General features: G+C 52.6%; 1 protein-coding gene across 2 annotated transcripts in view; it reads left to right on the top strand.

Annotated features, from left to right (window-relative positions):
- Window positions 1-15523, top strand: part of Kcnk9 (potassium two pore domain channel subfamily K member 9) — a 34404-nt gene extending 18881 nt beyond the window's left edge. The window contains exons 2-3 of one of the 2 annotated variants that reach the window (XM_048802176.1): window positions 7435-8310; window positions 13165-15523. In XM_048802176.1, the coding sequence (XP_048658133.1) occupies window positions 7435-8270 (836 nt within the window). In that variant the 3' untranslated portion in view covers window positions 8271-8310; window positions 13165-15523. The other variant, XM_015486691.2, reaches the window with a different exon arrangement.
- The last annotated feature ends 847 nt before the right edge of the window (window positions 15524-16370 follow it).

The following is a 16370-nucleotide window of genomic DNA, read 5'->3' as shown; positions in this document are numbered from 1 at the left end:
GGCTGGACAGGGCCTCTCTCTTCTCCTCCAATGCCGACCCCAGCAGGCACCTGGCCCGTTGGAGCCTGCGAGCAGCAGTCTCTGCGCCTCAGCTTCTTGTCTGAGCTGGGGACACTGAAGGCTGCTTTCATCCACAGCCCAGTGGCACCGTGATGACCAATATGCCCTCTGCTGGCCATACAGCTGGCCTGACCTGAGAACAGTGCTCACGCCCACCTGGCTGACATTTGTTATGCACTTAAACGAATGGAGAATGAACCCAGACCATTAACGACCTTTATTGAGGCTCTACTCATGGGGGACATGGCAGGGAATCCAATGGACCTCGCAGGGCTTGCCTGGCCCCCGCTGCCCACAAGCTGGTTGCTCACCCTGGCCTCTCAGGGTGCTGAACGGAGGGGATGTTCCAGCTGGTGACCTCTCACCAGCTCTGTGCTAGTCATCTCCTGTGCCCACGCAGCGCCCCTTAGACAGGGCCCAGAAACTCTCTGGTATGCACAGGACTCAGTTTTTCAGAGGGTCCCTGTGCCCTGGTGAGGAGCCCAGGAGGGCCTGGCAGGCCTCAGCTAACATCTTTATGACTTACCAGCCACTGACCTCACCCAAAGACCCCTCCCCTCCATTTACTCAGGGCACAATGGCCTGGGCAGGGGACAGCAGAGTGCGCCTCACCTGGCCAGCTGACAAAATGAGTGTCCTTCAGTATGTGAAGTCCTGGGTCTGTTTGCTGCCATCCAACTGAAACATGCGCTGTCCTCGAAGACATGGAATGGGCTCAGTCGAGCGCGCCCTGGGCCTGGTGGCATCCTTTCAGGCCAGACACTTACCCTGCCGGGTGCAGGTTCTCTCTTAGCCCCTTCCTGTAGGACAGGAGGTTCTCAGTGCAGGTGGTCACCCAGGCACTTGCTGGGAAGGCAGAGTTCGCCCCCCGCCCCCAACCTGTACTGTAGCCAGATCCCGGTGCCCTGGCCCAGGGAATGGTGAAGTGTGGGGCGGTGCTTCAGAAGCCTCACAAGGATGCTCCTTCCCTTTGTTTGGACCACCAGCTCTGCTGAGAGGGGCAGACTTCCATGGCTCAACTCTTCTGCTATGGAGATTCTGATGCCTTGGCTTCCCTGTCCCATCCACCCCCAGGCTCGAGTCTCACTCACTTCACAGAGGGACATGAGGCCTGGGGTAGGCCCCCAAAGGCCACACTACTCAGATCCTGTGTGCCTGGAGCTCCTCTGGGAATGTGGAGGAAGATGGGGAGAACCCCCATGAACTTGGGCCCTGAGAGGGTAGAAATCTGTCCTGTGATGGGGGTGGGCACAGTCCATCCAGCCAGCGGGGCTGTGGGGCACATGGTTCTTCTAGCTTGGCTGGGATTCAGATCCTGAGGTCACTTGGCACTCGAGCCCTGGCTCTTCTGATCCAACAGATCTTTCCAGTAAGAATTCCCTGCCACATGCTCCAGGTAAATTAAACCTAAGAGAGAACAATAAAGACATACTATAAATTTGTTTTCACTTAAAAAAAAAGAAAAAAGAAAGTTCTGAAGATGAAGCTATCAGGGCTGGGGTTGAGGCTCAGTGGTAGAGTGCTCACCCAGCATGTGCAAGGCCCTGGGTTTGAGCCTCAGCACCACATAAACAAAACAAAACAAACACAAAATAAAGGTATTGTGTCCAACTACAACTAAAAGATGAATATTTAAGAAAATAAAGAAACCCAAACTATCAATTATTATCTATTGAGTATTTGGCCCTAGCTCGATTTAAAATTTGCTTATTCTACCAGAGACTTTTCAAAATGTCAGTCAAGTATTACATCTTCCCCATGCACATTTTTGGTAGGATTTCTTTTTTTGTTGTTTCTGTTTTCTGGTGAGGCATGGAGAGGGAAGAAGAGAATGGAAGAGTCCAAGGAGATCTTTCCTGGGAATGGAGGGAGCTGCAGGAACAGGTCTCCGCAGAGGTCCTTGTCCCTCTGGAAAGGGTGGGCACCTGGCCTGCAAGCGAGAGCAGGGACCCAGGTCTAGATCCCAGATCAGAGTACTTGAAAGACACCACACTTAGCCCAAGGCAAGGAGCATCTTCTCAGCCATGCTAGACAGAATACTGCCTCCCTTGCTAAAGGCTTCCCCTCTCCCTGGAGCAGCGAGTTAGCCAACAAAATATTTCAGCTCAGCTCCTGAGCTGTGTGGTACCCTCCATAAATGGTGGTCGTGATTTTTATGGTCATATTTTGTCTATGCCAAGATTTCATGGACTGATGGTAGTTCTGGGGAGAAAGCTGACCACGGACACGTGCTCGTCTACGGAGAAGATTAGAGAACTTCCCTGGGACTCCTAGGTCCTGGGTGTGGTCCCAGGTGGATGCACAGGCTGCTGGGGCCCCTAGCGCTGCGTTTCTGCAGCTGTCCAAACGCCCGCCAGAGGGCGCACTCGCACCTCTGGTGACCGAGGGGCCGAATTCTGCAGGCGCCTCCTCTCTGCGCCTTCGCCCGCCCGGGCGCAACCTCTGTGCGCCTTCCCCAGCTGCAAACTCCCGGGAGGGCAGGGGCGGTCCCAGCCTCAGATCCTCGGGCTGGGCAGGGTGCAGAGGTGCGCCCCCTGCCCGTCCCATCTGTCTCTCCGGACCCCCTCCCCGCGCCCCGTCCCCTTCCCCGCCCCAGGCCGCCCTCAGGACAGAGGAGGAGGAAGGACAAGGTTCTTACTAGCTCCTGGCAGAAAGGCAGGCGTGCGCTGCAGCTTGAGCATGAAAAGTCTAGTAGGTCCGTTTCCTCCCCAAGACACACGACGGGAGGGAGCTAAAGTGAACCAAAGTTCTTTCTGGAAATTAAAAAAAAAAGCATATGAGGAAGTTACTTGTTCATTAAATAAAACACGAAAACTGCTAGCTTTTCCTTCCAACCACAGAGGGCCAGACCTGTCAATCAGCCACAGAGGGCCTTCCTGGCTCTGGGGACAGCAAGGTGGTACTTAGGGCCAGACTGCACAGCGGGCCTGGGGTCCCCACAGGGAGAAAGTCACCGGGACAGTCTCTGTGCTCTTTGTGAAATGGGGCCACTGATTCTGGAAGGGGTGCCTCAGTGGGCCCTGTGCAGGGCAGGGCCACCTCGGCCCACGTGGGGCAGTGCTCTCTTGCCGCCTTGGTCTGTGCATCTGCGAAATGGAGCTAAGGGCGATTCTCACCTCATAGGGGTGGAGCCAGGCGAACGGGCGGGGAGAGGACTGGTCAGTAGGGAGACTTGGGAGCCTGGGCATTTGCCGATGTCTTTCCCTTCTTCCATGCCTGGAGCACGTGTAAGCTCTGTTGAAGACAAATGATGGTCCGTTTTGTCTTGTTGTATTTGGCCTATGTTTCAGAATGTTTAATTAGACACTAATTAAATCCCACATTTTAAAAATCCATATTTCCAGCTTCTCTTTACAACTCAGGAAATGGGGCCATCTCAGTCCACAGTCTTAGCTGCTGGACAGGGAGCAGCTGCTCTTTGACAGGACCTGGCTGTCCAGCTGGCCACTGTCTACCACAGACTGGTCACCTCCTGGGCCCACATCCCCCCTCAGATCTGATGTGGGCTGTAAGAGGAACCACATGAGATGCAGGGGGCAGGGGACACAGAAGGCTTTGTTGGCAACATCGTGATTCTTTGTAGGAAGGCGAAGGTATTAGGACATGTACTCCTGGTTGAGTATTAATTGTAATCAAAACACTGTCCTCTGTACCAACAAACAAACCAAAAAACAAAACAAAAAACAACAAAAACACAACAAAAAACCCCAAAAAACCCATACAGTCTGAAGCTAGATTTATTGGGAGATAGACTGGAACATTCTGTGAATAGGGTTGACTGTTGGATGGGCTCAGACACAGGTGGAATAGCTTCTGTATCTTTTATATCAGGGACAATTTCCTCTGATTGGGGGTTATCCTTATGCTGGTGAAATGACTGCAGCAGCTCCAGATCTCACACTCTGGCACCCTTCAAGTTCTGACAGGAAAGAATAAAACTTTATTCCAGCAAAAATCTCAACGATTCAGGCTTTGTCTAGTGACCCTGAATTCAGGGCTTGACTGTTCTAGGCATTCTGTTCCCTGGCACCAATGGGCTGGAGGAGACTGCCACCACCCCTTCTCTGACACCAGGTTCCCTGGGAGGTTACAGTAAACATGACCAAAGAGGAGGCTACAGGAGGGAGGTGATCCACAGTCACTAAGGTGGCGGTCGGACCTGACGTGGGAAGTTGATCTTGTTACTTGACTACCCTTCCTTGCAGGGGAGACTCAGAGCAGGGCTTGAGGGCTTCTGGGGGAGACAGCGGGGACATCAGGGAAGGCATTCTGAGCTGGGCTCAGACACGAGTGGAGCTTGCTACCTGCATGTGGTAGTGGCCAGGGGCATCCCAAGTAGAAGGAAAAGGGTGGGCGAGGAGCCAGGCGGGAGCACCAAGGCCTACCTCCACACAGCTCTGGAGCCCACACTACGATCCGCGCTTGGCCAATGCGAAGTGTGTGGAAGTCTGGAACAATCACCTACAGCCAGGTGCGGATGGGCCTCGTTGCCAGGGGCAGGAAGGAGCCAGGGACAGTTCTTGAACACTGGTAGGTCAGGGGTGAGGCTGGTTGCAGCCCGCCTTTGTCCAGTATGGAGGGCCTACAGGACAGTCACAGCCTCTTTAAAGGAAATGCTGCTCAGAGGGGAGCAAGGCCAGGCGGCTTTTCCTGCTCAGTGGCTTGTCCACTGCTGGGAAATCTCACATAAGCCAGCAGGAGCAGGATCTTCTGGCCACAGTGGGTCCTAAGGCAAGCCCCAGATACAACAGAAATGACGAGTCCAATTACCCTCCTCGGCCTCTCCCCCCCATGGGCTCCTATGGAATTTATTAGCATTCAAGGGCCCTGAACTTGGGTGGTTCTGGTCTCCCATGCTTTCTTGTGCATCTCACTAAGGCATCAGTGTAATGGACCTGGACCAGCGAGATGAACTGTGAGGTGTCAACATGATCAGGTTCTTCCATTCTGTAATACAATAGCAGCAGGACAAACACAGCCCTGAGATGGGATGTGCAGGTGTACTGCTGTCCAGACTGTGTAAAGGCAAACAGCTCTGATCTTATTTACTGATAGGCATAGGAGTGGAGGAGCCTGGCCCTTGATGTGTGCAATTTTGACCCCGAAAATGCTGTGTCGATTTCTTCCAGTAAAGACGTTACATCCAGAACTCTTAGCATTGCCATTTAAGTTTCTAACAATTTCCTGTTATTCTCCAACATCCATCTGGCTTTTGTATCAGCTCTACAGGTGACTATGTGGAATACAGTGGGATTCCCACCTGCATTTTTTATATTTACCTACTTGTTTACCACTATGTGTCTCATTCTTTCCTGAAGACCTAAATTTCCATCTGGTATCCTCCCTGCTTGCACAGAACAACTTCCTTCTGTAGTCATGCCATGCAGATTTGCTGGTAATAAATTATCCCAGTTTTAAAAATTTGAAAATGTCTTCATTTTGCTTTCATTCCTGAAGGTAATTTTTTTTGGATATAGAATTCTGAGTTTAAGAATCTCTTAGCTCTTTTTTTTTTTAAAAAAAAATATTTATTTATTTATTTATTTTAGTTTTAGGCGGACACAACATCTTTGTATGTGGTGCTGAGGATCGAACCCGGGCCGCACGCACGCCAGGCGAGCGCGCTACCACTTGAGCCACATCCCCAGCCCTTAGAATCTCTTAGCTCTTTGAAGATGTGATTCCACTGTTTGCCAGCCTCCATTGTTCACAGTTAGAAGTCAGTAGGTCTCTACTGTGTATTGGACTAGCTGCTCTTTATTCTCACCAAACCCACCCAGAAACATTGCTATTATTTGTGTCAGATGAAGACACCTGGGTTTGGAGGAGTTCTCTGGGTCCATGGCAAGGAAGCTGGTTGAGTGACAATGATCATGTGATTGGGGGAACATAAGCAAAGCCTTCCTTGACAGGTCAGGTCTTGAGATGGTGGAAGACCAGGTCTATCCTCCAAACTCCAAGTCTGAATACTGTGCATGGCCCAGGTTTTCTTCTGGGCAATATTCATCCCAGAACTTGAGCTACAACCTACTGGGTTCTGAGGTTCCTCTTCTCATATTGGGCAGACCATATCCTGGCTTGGACATTGCCACTGACTATAGGTGACCCTAACCAGCAACCTTACCTTTCTAGATCCATCATCCTCATGCTGAACAGGAGCAAATAAAATAGAGGCCTGACTTTGCATGGTTATAGCAGGGCATCGGTGAATGGTATGCTGCACAGTTCCAGCGGGAGTTTCCAAAGCTCCTGCACATGGAGGGCCTTCGAGGCCACATTCCTATCAAGGCCACATTCACACAGTGGTGCAGAAGTACTCATGCCTCCATCAGAGGAGTATTTTACCTTTTTAAGTATTATCTAGGCATGGGGGATACAGCAGTGACCAAAACAGATGAAGGCCTCCTCCCCATGGCATTGTGCCGCAGTCTGCATCACCTCTCTCGATTCTAATTCTTACTCTTAGCCTCACTCTAGGAGGCTGAAAACTCTGGGCTCAAATCCCAATTCTGAAGAAGCCAACCTACCCTACTTATGAAGCCACTAACCCAGATTTCTTGTCAGCAGTGTGGGGATCATTATGCCTGTTTTCTAGGGTGACTAGGAGGTTAGGCTGGGGTGACATGTGTTACAGGCATCTGTATGGTCCCTGCCACGTGGCAGTGGTTCTTTTAATATTCCCTTTTCTTGGGGATCGAGCCGTTGTGAGAATACTTCATTTTCTCCCTTGGTTTTGGTATTTGTACACTTTTCTTAGTAGTTAGATATGTTTTTTTTTTCTTTTAAAAACTGTTGCTTTGAGAACACTGAAATGCCCCATATACCCTTCCAGTGTCACGTCACTAGTGACATACCCTGGTTGATTCTCCTCAGTCCTGAGTCACAGTATAGGTTGAACATCCCTTAACCAAAATGGGACCAGAGGTGTTCGGGGTTTGGAATCTTCTCAGATATTGGGATATTTGCATGTATGCAATGAGATATCTTAGCCTACCCAGGACATTCATATTTTCTATACTTTATACACTTAGGCTGAATTTTATATAATATTTTAAGGAAGTATAAATGAAACAAAATATCGTCTTGTATAGTGTTCTACTTGTGGCATTGCATTAGCGCTCCAAATTTTGGACCATGGAGCATTTGGATTTCAGTTTTGGATTAGGGATGCTTGACCTATGCTCCAAGTCCCCTCCCTACTGAAATTCCTTCAACCCCCACACCCCAACCCTTCCGTCGCTTAAACAAACCTTTCCTTGTCCTTTTAGGGTGTGGGCCAACCTCCTCCCAAATAGAGTATCCCAGACCCCAGTACACGCGAATGGCACAGGGCCTCTCCTGACTGACGCTCTGCTCTTCCCACCCCTCCTGCAGGTTACGGACACGCGGCACCTGGCACCGACGCTGGCAAGGCCTTCTGCATGTTCTACGCTGTGCTGGGCATCCCCCTGACGCTGGTCATGTTCCAGAGCCTGGGCGAGCGCATGAACACCTTCGTGCGCTACCTGCTGAAACGCATCAAGAAGTGCTGCGGCATGCGCAACACCGAGGTATCCATGGAGAACATGGTGACCGTCGGCTTCTTCTCCTGCATGGGCACGCTGTGCATCGGGGCGGCCGCCTTCTCCCAGTGCGAGGAGTGGAGCTTCTTCCACGCCTACTACTACTGCTTCATCACCTTGACCACCATCGGATTCGGGGACTATGTGGCGCTGCAGACCAAGGGTGCCCTGCAGAGGAAGCCTTTCTACGTGGCCTTCAGCTTCATGTACATCCTGGTGGGGCTGACAGTCATCGGAGCCTTCCTCAACCTGGTGGTCCTCCGCTTCCTGACCATGAACAGCGACGAAGAGCAGCCTCCGGAGCTGGAAGGTGGGGAGCCGGCCCCCGAAAACCGCAACAGCGTGGTGGTGGCGCACATCTCCGGCAGCGAGGAGGAGCGGCGGCCCGCGCGACGGCGCCGCAGGAGCGAGGGCGGCGAGCTGCAGTCGGTGGTGTGCTCCTGCGCCTGCTACGACCCCCAGGCGCCGCCGAGCGTCAGTGCCAAGCTCGCGCCCCCCACCTTGCGCGCCATCTCCTACAAGATGGAGGAGATCTCGCCGAGCACCCTGAAGAACAGCCTCCTGCCGTCTCCGCTCAGCTCCGTCTCGCCTGGGTTGCACAGCTTCAACGACAACCACAGGCTGATGCGCCGCCGGAAGTCCGTCTAAGTGTGGGGAGGGAAGGATCGGAAGTCATTGTCACGTGGATGTAAGTTCCATTGGCTCAACTCGTCTTTCCTCCTTATTTATTTATTATTACCTTTCGTTATGATTACGGTCATCGCCATTCCTTTCTCTCCTCCCTCCTTTCTCGGTTTCATTTTCTTCCCCACCTTTCCAGCCAGGCAGAGCTGTCCAAAGGGAAGATAAAGGCCCATCCTTCTCTGAAACTCGCATCTGAGCATGAAGCATGGATTTCTTCCTTCCTCCCCAGCAAAGTATGCCTTATATTCCGCCCCCCCCCCGCCCCCTTTCTCCGGGGTGGCTTTTCTAGGACAGGTGTGAGACCAAGAGCACGGAGACAGAGCTGAGGATACCCAGCCCGAAGTGGCTCACCAAGCCGAGAGCCTTTGACTGCCGCCCCTAGAGGCGTGTCTCACTAACTCTCTCTTTTCCTCCCCGAGGACTGGGTGGCTGTGTCTGCGTGTGCAGTGTGAGCGTGTGTGCCTCTATGTGCAGGTGGACCGTGTGACCAGATGGGAAGTGTCAGGTTCATTTTTCCACTCCCCTCACTCATGTTTTGTTGGTAACCTGCTTTGGGCTGCTTCCAAACAGAAGGGAAAGACAAAACCCAAGAGGTTTTTAACATCTTGCCAAATCAAGCATGTTCCATGAGCAGCCTTGACCCCAGGTGTGCCACGACCATAGGTTCCAAGTTATTAACTTTTTTTCAGGGGGTGGGTGGGCAAGAAGACATGGATCATTTTAGCTTGCCAGTTTAAAAATTTGAAAAGCACGCACCTTGTGAAACTGGTATGCATTACCAACAGAAGTAGCAATGGAATGACCAAAAGCCCCCACTTAAAGATATTTAGTTTTATCATCGCCAGTTCCAACAATTTACTGTGCAGCTGGAATTGTCGGTGGAAACTGAAAATGGTTGGAACCCCAGAGTATCTATTTTATTATTTCCCTCTGCTCGATGATGATGACTAGGACGATGATTTCTGTGCGGCACCTCCCTGCATAGATAAGCAGTGTAGTTCTGGAATGCTTGGATGAGAGTGGGATTGGTATGTGGATGTGGTTTCTTTTCCTAATAAAAAGTGACAGGGCATTCCTCGCTTAAAATATAGAGAGATTATATATTTCAAGAAAGATTGTCTGGAATTGCATTTGATTTGTAAATAGGGGAAAGTGCAAGTTGGTCTCAGGAAGAGTTTAGAGGCTGTATCTTGGCCTACTGGGAACTTGTCAATCTCAGGGGATGCTTTGGTTTAGGCAGTGAAGAATTCCTCCCCACTCTCCATAAGGGGTGAACCCAAAGGGAAGACATGCTCATCTCTTAGGGGACACACGTTAGGCTAGAGAATATGGCACATGGTAGGCCCTTACGATGGCAGGAATAAGGACAGTTTGACCTCTGTGTTCACTGAGGGGACTTTGATTTCTTCCATCATCATCCCTGCCATTTCTGAAAGTCACCCATTCACTCATCCTCCCAAATCCTCTGTTGTACACTGGAAGTTCCTGGCTCTTGGATGGAAATGGGCTTCGCTGCACTGCTCAGAAGGAACCCGCTCACTGGCCTACAGGACTTCTTAAAGGAGACCGAACCCAAATGCCACCTGGCCCCAGCATGTGGGCCACTGGGCTGAACCAGGAGCACTTGGACTCCTTTGAAAAGGCTACGCATGCACCTAATGCTACGTCCCGTGTTGAAATGTCCCCTTCGCCTAGGACACAGGACCTTCAGAAGGAGTCTGTGAACCTCAGACTCTCTTGGCCGAACTTGACAGTTATGAACCTTCAAGGCCTCTATCGGCTCATTCATCTTTAAGATTCTGGAACGCCCTGCATAGGGTGCTCAAGTCTGTCCAGAGAATAGACAACTCTTCTTGAATTCTCTGAAGGGATTGTTGGGTATAGGAGGTCAGAGGTGTGAACTCACTAATGCATATTTGCAGACTGCTTTTTGCCTTGGCCGCTGCATGGGACACATGTAGGAGTTCTCCTGAAAACCTTTGTAAGATTTGCCCTCGAATGGGGGCATGTGTGATCATCTTATCTTCATGTGGCACAGGGAGGTGAAAGATTTGCTCAATATCAGTTGATCCTTGACAGAACCAAGGCCATAGTCTCAGAAAGGTCCACAACACTGACTCCACACACCAAGGTATCCTAACCCAGCCCCCCAGTGAGGCACCCTGGCCTGTGTCTCCACAGGGGCCCACACTGTGGAGTCAGAGGGAGGTCAGCTCGCCCCCTTCAGAGCTGGTTTCTATCTGCATAATGTGGTCATGCAGTGACCATCTTGCTTGAATGCCTCGAGCGACAGGAGATGTGGAACACACTATTCTCACAGTCGACTCCCTTTTTGGAGGATTAGGATTGTAGGACGAAGCCTTTTTTCTCCAAGTCATGACCACCGACCAAAGGGTCAGGGGCAGCTCCACACTGTGTTGGTTCTGTTTCCCTCCCGTGTCTTCTGCAGTCTGCTGCCAGGCTAGCCTCGAGGGAGGAGCACTGGGTCCCCTCTTCACAGTTAGACATCCAGAGTGGCCAGGGGACGCAGGCGAGCACGGCTTGCTCCCCTGCAGATGGCCCATTTCTTCCCTGTCATGGTGCACTCTATATGTGCTCCTGGGGAAAGGGTGGGGGACGTCGAGATCTCCAGAGCTCTTCTCTCTTGATAGGATGGGAGTGGGCCTTCTCGGCCGAGAGCCCCACATGGCCAGCGTGGGCAGAAGCTCAGTGTGCATCTCCCTGCTGATCTCCTTCAGATGAGAGCTGGGCCACACAGGCCCACAGCCGCCGGAGGTCATGGCTAGAGCTGAGGTCTCGGTACTCTTTCTGCTGTGGTCCAGGCTGCTTTTGTTGCTGCCGTCCCGCACAGCCCTCCAAAGACCCCTTGCTGCTGGACTTCTCTGGCCTGGCCCCTCTTCCTCCCTTGTACTTGGCAACTTCTTTCAGCCAAGTGATTGTTACTCCCTTCTTCCACTTGACCATGCCCATTCAGAAAGGGGGATGAATTCACCCCGGGGGGTTTGCATAGCATCAGCTTCTGTTAGGACGCATGAATGGAGAGCCCCCTCTCACCAGGGGCGTAGGAGGCCGACTTGCCTTCCGGTCCCCACACGTCTACATGCCTTGTATATACTTGAGATTTCTGACTCACTTGAACTCTTTTCCACTAAGTGACATCCATCTTTACTCCATCAAAGGCAGGAGGAAGGTGGACATTGGATTGATTACCCTGGAGCCCTGGGCTCACTGCTTTCTAGCGAGCATCCGTTTGGGTCCTCGCAGCACCCCTCCCAGGTGGATGGTGCTGTCCTGACCAACAGTCTGTTAGACTCTTGTTTACATAGAGGTGAACCAACCTCTCTGAGTTCTGAGATTCCCTCTTAGCCCCATAGCTGGGACCAGATCTGCTCTTTCTGCTCCATCTTGAAAGCAAGGCAGCCTCTGCCCAGAAAGTATGATCATAGCAGGTCATTTGCAGCCTGGGACCCTCCCTCTCCCCCCAACTCCACGTCCCTCATACTTCCAGGGGAGGAAGCAAATGGATGCAGACTGCTACTTGGAAGAGACTCCTGAGGAGGTCGCATTAAACCACCTGTAAGAAAGGTGGAGCTGGATTCACCTGGCGCCCTGTTCTTTACGCACAGGGACCCGATTGAGAGTATCTGTGCCAGATCCCAGGTGTGGGCTGGCTGCTGAACCCATAGTCATGGCTTAGTTTTGAAAGCAGCTTGGGACTCACTTCTAAAGTGTGTTTCCTCTAGAATCATGCTATCTGTGAGACCCTGGGAGCATCCTAGGGGAGGGAAGAGGGGCAGGACAGGGCCCATTTCCGTGTCTTGCCTCAGTGGGCTCTTGGAAGTCATTTCACTCCGAGTCCCTGAAGCTTCCTCCTTCAACAGTGGGACAGCACTTGGTGCAGAACGGACTTGACCCACAAAGGCATTTGGTCTGGATAATCTGATCTCTGGGCACATTGAAGTTTGAGCCACCAGAAAGCAAGCCAAACGATCCTTTCCTTTGGCAGGAGACAGAGCTGGGAAGATGAAGGGACACAGCAATGGCAGACAGCAGTGGTGGTCACGTGCACTGAGGCCCAGTGTATTCTGGGCTTCCCAGAGAGCTGGGCATGAATCCGTCCCGTGGTATTCTGTCTTGACCACAACGTGATAGAGGCTGCTGCCTCAGGACAGTGAACGTAGAACTGATTTCCCAGCCAAGGTTGTTTTGAAAATCCCAGAGTTACAGAAAAGTTGAAAGAACATAATGAGCTTCCCGATACCTCTCGCCCTGACCCACTAACCTCGGCCCTTTGCCACCTTCCCCTCAACTCTTACACTCAGAGACGTTTGGAGGACAGAATGTCATGATGTCTGTAACAGTGAGGTGATTCAGCCAAAGAAAACATTGTATATCTCCCATGAACAAGCTCATTCTTCTATATAGTAGTGCCATTGTCACACCCGAGAGATTTAGTATCTTACAGTATTACCTAGTAAAATCTGTATGCAAAAATCTCCCAACTGTCCCAAAAATATCCTGCAGAGCTTTTTGTGAAACTCGACGCCACCCAAGATGACATCCTACACTTGCTTGTCTTGTTGTCCCAGAACCCCCCAATTGAGGGCATCTCCCTCAGCAGTTGTGTCTCTCTTGATATTGATATTTTTGAAGAGCCCAGGCCCACAGTCTTGTAGAATGCCCTATGATCTGCTTTTGTCTGCTTGTTCCCTCAGGTTGAGGAACTGTTGGCAAGAAAAGAGTTGATGTTGTGTAGCTATGATTTATGCTTTGGATGTCTGTCTCCCTGGGGACCTCTGTGGTTACTGCTTTCGTTGTGAATAAATAAGTCATATTAAATGTTGTTTTCCTCTGTTAGGGGAACTAACTACAGCTGCAAGAGGCGTCCACGGATGCTGGGTCTCACTGCCGAAGCCCAAGCAGGCTTCAGATTTCTGACCTCTCCCGGGGACCTCTTCCGTGTGGGCTGACATCAGCACCTTCCCTAGACACCTGTGGGGTAGCCCAGCTGTAAATAGAAAGCCCAGAGATGCGTGTTGCCAGGGCCCCCGCGAGCTGCCCGGGCTCCTCCGTGGGCTCAGTGCTGGCCATGCCCTTCCCTCCAAGAAGTGGAATTTGTCTCCATGCCCCACCTGGCCATTAAGGGCTACCACCTGTGGTCTATGAGGGGTTTTCTCTGAGAAGTTCTAGAGCACAGCCCTCCTAGATCTGATCTTATGAGACCTACCTGCTGTGTCCACCTCACCTTCCCTTTTGATGGGGGAAATATGCCCATTCAGGTTCTGCCAGCCGGGGCCTCCCTTTTGCTCTGTAGGGTGGTGCGAGGGCCTCTAGCTCCTCCTGTCAAAGTCCCTCCTGACCACTGTACCCCTGACAGACTTCGGGATGTCCTCCTCCGAGCTCCCCCGTCCCTTCTCTCTCATGGATGAACACACTGAGAAGCGAACCTCCCATGGTCCCAGCCTTAGGAGTGGCCATTGTGGGAGCCATGGGAAAAAGACTCCTGACATCTTGTCCCCATGGTCACGCATCCCCATGATCATGCCTTTAATTGCCCAAGTGGAAACCATGACACTATACAATGCCTGGAAACCAATCCAGATCCCCGAGAAGATGACCCGGCCTCACCCCCCTGGCTAGTCAGTTGCACATGGCTGGTGGCCCACGGCTGGGAGCTTCCTCCATGGGTACAATTGGAATACCTTCAGATTGCAGAACACTCTTGGGGACATTTCTCCTGTGGGAGGGGAACCCTGTGGCAGGAACACTACCAGGAAACTGGGTCTAGTCAACGCCATTTGCTTATGGCAGTTCTTCTGCTGGAGGCTGGGTGACATGGGGACATGGGGACATGGGATGAGTGGGAGGGGACCCCATGCCTCAGTGGAACCTGCCACTTCCAGCTCTGGAGCCCTGCGAGAGGCAAACCCCACCTCTCTTGCCCCCAGACAACAGCATGATGAGTTACTCAGGCCCAGGTACTTTCACACCTTGAACCAACCTCGGCCACTCACAGGAGGCGGAGCTCGCCCCTCCAAGCCCCACCTTCCCCACCTTTGAGTTGGAGATTACAAGAAACCCCTCCTGCACAGGGTACCCGGGAGAACCCATCTATGGGCACCTCTTCTGTGCCGGCCACTGTGCCAGGGTTCTCTGCTTCCTGGGAGTGCAGGTCCCTTTACCCATAGGTGCTGGACCCAGCATGGGACCTCACCTCAGGCTCTTTGCTCTACTGGGGCCTGAACTACAAAGAGCATGTGGAGCAGCGGGTGCTGGACTCCGTGTTTCCTCTGTGCACTTGCTCTACCTGCTGGGTGGGGGTGGAGGGGCAGCCAGAGCACCCCCACTCTGCAGGTCCACCAGCTGAGGCTTGGAAAAGTGGAAAAGCTGGAACTCCCAGCCCGGCTCCCTCTCGGACTTCAGAGCGTGTCCTCCAGTGTGCAGGGAGGGGAGGGGCCCTCCCTCCCACAAGAGGACATGAAGAAAAGAGGGGAAGGGTGGGGTGTCACCTCCGAGGAAACCAAGTGGGGCCTCACACTGTGGGGACGGTTGGAGAGGAGGAGCTTCCAAGCTGGCCAGAAGGGCGACTGTTAAGCCTGCCAGATCCTTTGCCTGCTTTGAAGCCCAGCTCTGTGCCAAGCACCAGGACAAGACCCCACCCACAGGAGACACGTGCAGACTAAGCTTTTGGTCCTACTAACCATGCAGACCTTGGTCCCAGGCCTGCCTTCTCCACACCAGTGGACCCAGAGGGCACACCTGAGACTGGTGGTAGCATGTTCTCTGGTGGGTTAGCAGGACGCCTGCAGGATACACCTGCAGTAGAGTGGCTGCAGAGTGCGGGCCCTCTGAAGCCTGCAGTGGCCCCTGCCCACGACCCCTCTGCAGTGCACGCTGTGTGACCCAGGCAGGTCACCCTTCCTGGAGGCAGATCTGAGGACGACAGGACGGCGACACTCCGATATGTCATCCTGGTGAAAGGGCCCCTCTGGCTGAGCCTTCCTGCAGATGGCAGGAGCTGCTCCGGAAGGATGGGCTAGACCCCTCCCTGCACATGCTGGGTGACCGACCCTCCGAGCGGGGCCTGGGGTTTTCCTGGGGCTGGCCAGGTGTTGCTGATGCTGGGTGGCATTGCATAGGTCAGCAGGAATCTTGGCCTCCCTGTCACCCTCCTCCCTAGGTGTGGTAACAGCCACAGCAGGGTAAAGGGCTCTGGTGGGAGGATGGGGGGGAGGGGATGGGTTCGGAGGGAGGTGGGAGGTGGTGCGGGAGGGGCAAGGAGACTTATTGGGGAAGATCTCAATCTGCACATCTTCCCCTTTACCTTGGAGTCCTAACTGCCTCTTTGGAGGCCCCAATATGGCACCTTGGAAGCCTCCAGCATCTAGAGAGCCATGCTTGTTTTTGTAATCTTCAGCCATAGCTTTGGCCTCTGAAGGACAATGGGGACAATGGGGACCTTCCATACATGTAATGGGTCACATGGTCTTGGCTAGTCACTCCTTGTCCCCTTCTATAAAGGTGGGCTAGCCAGGAAAGAAGCAGTATCTCCCAGAGACGTCTGGTGAAGATGAAGAAACCAGCATCTCTGTGAACAGACTTTCTTGGCATTTTGGTGGGAGGTGTGGGGAGGGCAGGTCCAAGTCCTTCCAGCACAGGTCTGCGTTGCTAAATGTGGGCCAACTCCTGTCTCTTGGGGATGTCCCATTTTCCAGGTAGAGTTGTTCTATAGACTCCCTCTCTCTGAAAAATCATGTCTCCCCAGCTCCTAGACCCTCCTTTTGACAGGTCCCCATACAAATGGGCTCTCTTTATGTCCCCACACTAAGTTCTTAATGAGCCAGAGGCTTGGACCATGGTGGGCAGGGGTCTTTGCCAGAGCTCCAATGCCCACCTTCCATTGAGGAGCCCGAGTCTTACCTCTCAACCTGAGAGGACACAGCTGCCAGGCGTGAAGTGGCAGCGGGGGCGTGGCAGCCCCATTGGGCCCCATTCTGAGTGCAGCAATGGCAGCTGGGTCACCCTGGTCCCCTGGAGACTACAGGCACATGGACCGTCTATGGC

The sequence above is a fragment of the Marmota marmota genome, unplaced genomic scaffold (genome assembly GCF_001458135.2).
Source record: "Marmota marmota marmota unplaced genomic scaffold, marMar, whole genome shotgun sequence".
In the NCBI taxonomy this organism is placed as follows: Eukaryota; Metazoa; Chordata; class Mammalia; order Rodentia; family Sciuridae; genus Marmota; species Marmota marmota.
Note: the sequence above shows the minus strand (reverse complement) of the source record. Positions and strands in the feature narration are given on the sequence as shown.